At 44.1% G+C, this 7,018-nt stretch overlaps 1 protein-coding gene across 1 annotated transcript in view; it reads left to right on the forward strand.

Annotated features, from left to right (window-relative positions):
* Positions 1-277: 277 nt before the first annotated feature.
* The window catches only part of AOX1 (aldehyde oxidase 1), a 105,111-nt gene continuing 98,370 nt past the window's right edge, over positions 278-7,018 (forward strand). Inside the window, exons 1-4 of the mRNA XM_008582123.1 lie at positions 278-331; positions 2,860-2,917; positions 4,513-4,609; positions 5,754-5,862. Coding sequence (XP_008580345.1) covers positions 278-331; positions 2,860-2,917; positions 4,513-4,609; positions 5,754-5,862 — 318 coding nt within the window. The remainder of the gene's footprint in view (positions 332-2,859; positions 2,918-4,512; positions 4,610-5,753; positions 5,863-7,018) is intronic.

A 7,018-nucleotide genomic window follows, 5' to 3' on the forward strand; every position in this document is an offset into this window, starting at 1 on the left:
ACGTGGGCTGTGTGCAGAGCTAGCTTCAAAGCCAGGATTGGTGGGAGGTAGAGTGAGGCTGCAGTGAAGAGGCCAGGCAGACAGGAGCCCTGGACTTAAAAAGCCATGATGCAAGGGAGTCTCCACCTCCTGCCCTCCTCTCTGAGGCTCCAGGCCACCTGCTTCTACACAGAGGGATTCCAGCTGCTTGGACCTAAATCCTCTCTGCTCATTTCTGTGGCTGGTGCAAAGAGCATTCTGACCTAGAGTTCTAAGGTGAAATCTATTTACAGGGGCAATGCCTTGTCCACCGCAATCGGATGAATTGGTTTTCTTTGTGAATGGGAGGAAGGTAAGTGTTGGCATTACTAACACTTGCAGGACAGCAGGAAACACTAGCTGGAGGGGAGCTCTTGTGGCCCATTTGGGTGGAACCCCCTCCAGTCCAGGGCAAGAAGCCAGGGACCTGGAACCCATCCTAATTTGGCCTACTCCCCCCTCAGCCAGGGCTCAGCTCCCAGCAATTTGGGGAGTCAGTAAAGCATTGGGGTTAATGGTGTCCAATGGTCTCTTTTCCAGTCTAGCTCTGCCATTTACCATGTAACTTTATGCAGGTTACTTCACCTCCCTGAGCTTCAGAGTCCTTACTTTGGGAATCCACTTTCTAGGGCTACTGAAAAAATTAAAAGAAAGCTGCTTTTTTCATTGATGGAAACCCCCAAGTACTTACAAAGCACTTAGTGCTGGGCCTGCTACACAGAAACACTTTATATAGCAATATATCTTGATCCTCAAACTCAGGAGGACAAGAAATGGAGCTTTTAAAAATTTTTCTGTGTATCAACCCAATTTTTCTGTTGAGTCCCCAACATACAGAATTGGTTGCAATGTAATCAGAGTCAGTTCGGAGTCCCCTTCTTCCCTGGTTGCAGCTAAGTTCCAGGGGAACCTCTATGGCAAGGGCAAGCCTTTTTGTTGCCAGTTTTCCCTGGCATTCTCCCCTCTGGTCCTTGCCATCAATCCATGCAGGCCACCAGTTAACCCTCAGCACCCTGTGCCAGGTCCTTCCACTCACAAGTCTCTGTCTCTCAGGGAAACCATCCTGTAGCTCCCAAGTGACCCAGCTTCTCTGGGGTCTTGCTACCTCTCCTCCAGGGCCCCTCAGCCTTGATTCTGCAAACCTAACTGGGGTTTGGTCATGTCCACCCCCCACCTCCCAGAACTCAGCCCAAGAAAGGAGATAGACCATAGAGCCTCTAAGGTCTCATCATTTCCCTTCTAGCGCTTTCCCCTATTTCCAGATCTACAACCAGCCACCGCCACATGTTCTTCCAAAGCTATCACTCATGAGCTGAGTCTCTTCTTGCTTGTTCCACTGGCCTAGGCTTTGGAAACCAAAAAGCCAGAGGAGGCTCCTTCCTCTACTTTCTGCTCCACATCCCTCCTGGGTCATGAGTCCAGAGTGAAGTAGTTGCAACCAGAACAAGGAGTAAGTCGAGGGTTAGAGGACATACAGGCATGTGTGGTGGGGCTGGGAGTCCATTAGATAATAAAACATGTTATCCGACCACACTCTCAGTAAATGTTTTTAAACAACCTGGGGTGACAGTAAAGACAGGCTGAGGAGGACTTCTTTCATTGATAAGAAGCCCCCTAAAGATCCAGAAAGCAGTTGAATTTTAATCTCTCAGCTTGGAAGCATCTTCATGTAGTTTTTCAGTCTGTGAGGTCTGCAAAAGTTTATGTCTTCCTTCTGGGGAGAAAGGAAGAACCTAACATGGACAGCTCACTGTATCTTCCTTTCCTCTAATACAACAAAACGGCTAGAGATGTTTGCAAGACAAAGTCAGAAGAAATATCCCAAAATAAGCAAACGGGAAAGAGGCACCAAAGAAGGTCCCTCGTGGCTTTTGAATGCTAAATCCCCCATTTTTCAAGGGAAGGGAGGGAGGAATTCTAGTGTCCCACCAGAGCAACCCTGTGTCCTGAGCTAGAGCACCAGGGCTCACCATCAGGCCCTCTGCCAGTTAGGGGACTGGCAGGTTCCAGGGCCTCTCCAAGATGACAGCAACCCTCTCCACCTCCCCTCTCTGCTACCAACTCTTAGACCCCTGATGTTATCAAATGTACTCTTCTGAGACACCTCTTAGAGGTGCTCAAATAGAAAATCTACCCACCCGGCTTTCCTCCCTGCAAGACCCTACATTGCACACACGTGTGCGCACACACACAAACACACACACACACACACACAATCCAAGTCCCTCCCAGATTTGAAATGTTTCAAGAGTACAAAAGACTGAGGGGCTGGCCAGTTAGCTCAGTTGGGTAGAGCATGATGTTAATTACACCAAGGTCCAGGGTTCAATCCCTGTACTGGCCAGCTACCAAAAATAAATAAATACAATCCAAGTCCCTCCCAGATTTGAAATGTTTCAAGAGTACAAAAGACTGAGGGGCTGGCCAGTTAGCTCAGTTGGTTAGAGCATGATGCTAATTACACCAAGGTCCAGGGTTCAATCCCTGTACTGGCCAGCTACCAAAAATAAATAAATAAATAAAATAAGAGTACAAAAGATTGGGTTGGAAGATTCCACAGAATTAGGTAGTGGAGCAAATAAGAAGAATACAACTCCCAGGGCAGCTTTACAAAGAAGTGATACCCACCTCTAATCACTTATAAGCCCACTGTCGCCTGCTTGCTCTGTGAGCCTCCTGCCCCATAAACATATGTGGAGGTTGTTTGCACTCAGAGCACAAAAAAACAGGTGCAGGTGAAATCAGGCCTGATATTTAACACCTAAATCAAACAGGCGTAACAGACATTCCACTGGGTCACTGATTCAAAGCCCAACCAATCTCTCTTCTGTCCCAACACAGGTGATAGAGAGGAGTGCGGACCCAGAAGTGACTCTGCTGAACTTCCTACGGAAGAACTGGACCCTTTTTGTCAAAGTCCTCACCATGTCTGTGTTTGCCTTAAAACTTAAGCCAGCTGTGATTATGAGAAGTAATTGAACCTCCCCAGACAGTCAGCCCCCTTGGCCCTTGCTCTTTATTAGCTTTTGGCAGTGGTTTTAAAGGTATTAAGTTAATTGGGCTATTTTGGAGAGGATAAAGTTTCCCCTGAGTTTCTTATATCTGATTTAATAGCAGTGAAATAGAAGCTAAGCTCCTTACTTCAGCACTAATTATCTGCTTATGGGCTTTCCAGATACCCACAGGGTTGTGATGTAACAGAGGCTTGTCCTTTCCTGAAACCAAATTCTTCTGCTTCGGTGACAGTGTGTGTCCTAGGAAAAGACCTCCTTTCCCTACATCTGTTTTTTACACCCGATTTTCCCCACCATTTTATATTCTGGGAAACAGATCTTCATAATGGAAACATATTTTTATTGGTAAATCTGATGGATTGCTCTGAGAAGCCAAAAATAAAAATAAAAAGACAGGAATTACAATTTGATGACATCAGCCTCGGGATAAGTTTTGTTTTTAATTAGTTGCCAGTGTTTGAAAAATAAGAAATTTTATATTTTATAAAATAAAAAATAAAATTTTCAGCTTCTCATGAAAAATGGGAAGATTGCCATTCCTGCATGGCAATAGTCTTGCTTAGAGCTCATCAGGGACTGTGTCTAGTCCCCTTTCTAAAACAGGGCTCGAGTTCCCCAGTCACACCCAGCCCACTCTATTCATTTATATTACCTCTGTGATAAGCTTTGGAGGTTACGACTTAATTTAAATGAACAAGCCCTATAGTTAAAAAAAGAATCCAACAGATAATAGTAATAAAGAGTCAGTGATTCTGAAGTCTCTTTAGCCAGTCTAGTTAATTACATGCAATCCCAAAAATTGTGTGGAAATTAACCACAATCAGGGAGAAGGATTAATAAAGAGAAGGGACTGGGGCTGAGCCTAGATTTGGGATTAGGCCCGGACCAAGACAGAGCAGATGGACATTCAAGGTGAGATCTGAAAATAAGAACAGGAGATCCCTCCAAAGATCACGAACTTGCTTTCAAATGCAATACAAATTACTGGGCAAAACTAGTAATACAAGCATACTTCAAAAAGGTCATGGAAAAACTAAACTAAGAAATAATGCAAATTCATCCATAAGCTTTTGGAAGACCCCTCCTACACTGAGTTGCTAAAACAAAGTTCTTCTCTTCTTAGTTATATGATTGGAACAAAAGAAGACATATAAGAATACCCTATAATGAAAAAGGATTTTTCAGAAGGCTTTTACATCCATTTTCCTACAAGATGCTTATCATAAGCTTGTGAAGATGAAGTAGGTTTTCTCTCTCTTTGCAAGTGAGAAAACAGACAGGGAGAAGTTAATATGTCTAGTGTCATACAGCTAATAAGACATGGAGCGACCTTTACTAAGACCTGGAGGCATACAAATGGCTTCTCAGACTGGCACCTCATCCCACAGAAGATCTTCCTCACTAGCAACACCCTAGGGAGGCAGCTATTCTGTAGGCAATGTCTACCATGGCATCTTTTCCTTGACCTTCCCACTTCCAGTACATCTCACAGGGACCAAGTACGCCTGCGGAAGAGGAGGCTGCGGCGCCTGCACCGTGATGGTGTCTAAGCATGACCCCGTGTCCACGAAGATAAGGTATCGCGCCTAGAAGCCCACAAGTCAGAGGAGGGCCTTGTTGCTTTGCCTGGCTTATATTGTCATCTTACAGCTAAGAAAGAGTCTTTGATTCTTGCAGTCTTGGAGTCTGAAAAATCTGATAAAGCTGTGAGGCATCTACTCAGATAATACATAAACTAATTGTATTTGCGTACCAAAGATAAGGTATCGCGCCCAGAAGCCCACAAGTCAGAGGAGGGCCTTGTTGCTTTGCCTGGCTTGTATTGTCATCTTACAGCTAAGAAAGAGTCTTTGATTCTTGCTGTCTTGGAGTCTGAACAATCTGATAAAGCTGTGAGGCATCTACTCAGATAATACATAAACTAATTGTATTTGCGTACCATTTCAGGGAGATCATGGGTCTGCCAAGGCCCATCTGTGCACCAGATTACCCCAATTTAGGCTGGCTATTCGCTTACAGATGAGGAAACTAAGGCTCAAAGAGATGAAGTGACTTGTTCTAGTTCATACAAATAGTAAGCTGTAGAACAAAGACTTGAGCCCATGTTTTCTGGCTCAGAATCCAATGCTCTTTCTACTGTTGGTTGGGCTGGACCAACCCTGCAGAGCAAGGACCTGGGCCAGGATTTCACCCTTTAATTAAGGGACAGATTCTAGAACTTGGGCTTCTCCAAAATCCATTGGCCCAACAAGATGGCTTCAGAACATGGGTTATCCTACACTGTTGAATGACTTTATCCAGAGAGTTTAAACTTAACAGGCAAAATAATTCCCAAATGTGTAGATATGGGTAAAAGACATCGGTGTGCCTTTCGCTTGTTGTGAGGTCAGTGCCACAGTGAATACTAATTGACGTTCAACTGCACTCCTAGTGACACGAATTCATTCCCTTTGCTCCCTGGTGGGTCTGTTCTGGGCTTGGAAAGTTTTTCTAAAGTTCAGAATGCCCAGATTCACCTTAAGAATCCCCAATTCTTATGGATAGCACAGAGTCATCAGAGAGGACTCTAAATTCTTCCTGCCTGCCACCCCTCTGGTTCCCTATACCCTAGGCTGAATGATAGGCTTTGGAGGCTTTCTGCTGCCCTTCTTGGTTGCAGGTCCCCCCATGAGGCAGGCCTGTGTTGCTCTCCTTGATTTTCCTTGTATTTCTCGTACAAAGACACTTCTCCATCACTGCATGCCTGGTGCCCATCTGCTCTCTGTATGGAGCTGCTGTCACCACTGTGGAAGGTGTTGGAAGCATCAAAACTAGGCTTCACCCTGTACAGGTAAGAGCACATCCTAATTTTCTTACTTCCTAACTTTATCTTTTTACCAAATGCAGTGTTGACTGTACTGCCTGAGGCTTCTAGGTTGTGGTCAGGTAAGTAGGGGCTTTGAATGCATATTGATCAGGGTAATAACATCTATTAAGTGATCTAAAAGAAAGCTGGAAATCTGTCTATATTTTACTAGATAATCATCTTTTTATATTTTTTTCTACTTGAATAATAAGGAGGATTGTCGAAACATTGATTAATGCCTATGGGGTTATGGTCTGGATTAGATATTGCACAAAGGATATTACACATAGAATAAAATATCTCTGAGCCTAACAGGATAAAATTCAGGATTATTCCCTGTGGCATAGAGGTCTTGGGAGTAAAGTCAGAATTGGGGGTGAGTGGAGTCTAAAACTGGCTTCACCAGAGCAAGAGGACAATTGTTTCTCCAAATCTTCACCTAAAGCTGGAACAAAGAGATTGGATTTAAGAGTAATGTGACATATGTTGGCAGAGAGCACATCAATTCCTCTGTCATTGTCACAGGACCAGATTGACCAACACTGAGTCGTTAGGCAGGAGGATCCCAGAGAGTCTCTGGGTTTAAACTCGTGAGAATCAATTCCAAGGAGGTAAGCAAAGGCAAAAGATCCAGCAGAGTCTACTAGAGTCTGTCAAGAGGTCAGAGAGGACACCCACAGCAAGGTTGATAAACCCAAATCCTAGACTGCATTGCATTCTGAAATCTAGAACTAATGTGCTAAGAATCACTCAGGGAGCTTGTTAAAAATGCAGATTATGAGCAGGGGCCCCAGGTTCTGCATTTCCTGCAAGTTTCCAGGTGGAACCAATACTGCTGGTCCACAGACTATACTTTAAATAGCAAGGATGATCTAGATGCAGACCAAAATCTTGGACCTTTGAAAGTAGAACTCTCTTTGAGCCAACACAGAAGAATTTTAAAAAGCAAAGTGAGATCAACAGAAAATAACCTCCAAGTTATTCAAAAGGGGGTTGCCTCATGATGAGAACTAAGCTGTACAAGACGTAGAGATGTTCAAGAAAACTGTTTTTGAATCTGACACACGCTCTCCTTATAATTATTGATTTCTGGAGAACTCTTCTCACTCTGGGAATGGAGGCTACACACTGCTGATTCCAA

Source organism: Galeopterus variegatus, unplaced genomic scaffold, assembly GCF_000696425.1.
Source record: "Galeopterus variegatus unplaced genomic scaffold, G_variegatus-3.0.2 Scaffold2522, whole genome shotgun sequence".
NCBI lineage: Eukaryota > Metazoa > Chordata > Mammalia > Dermoptera > Cynocephalidae > Galeopterus > Galeopterus variegatus.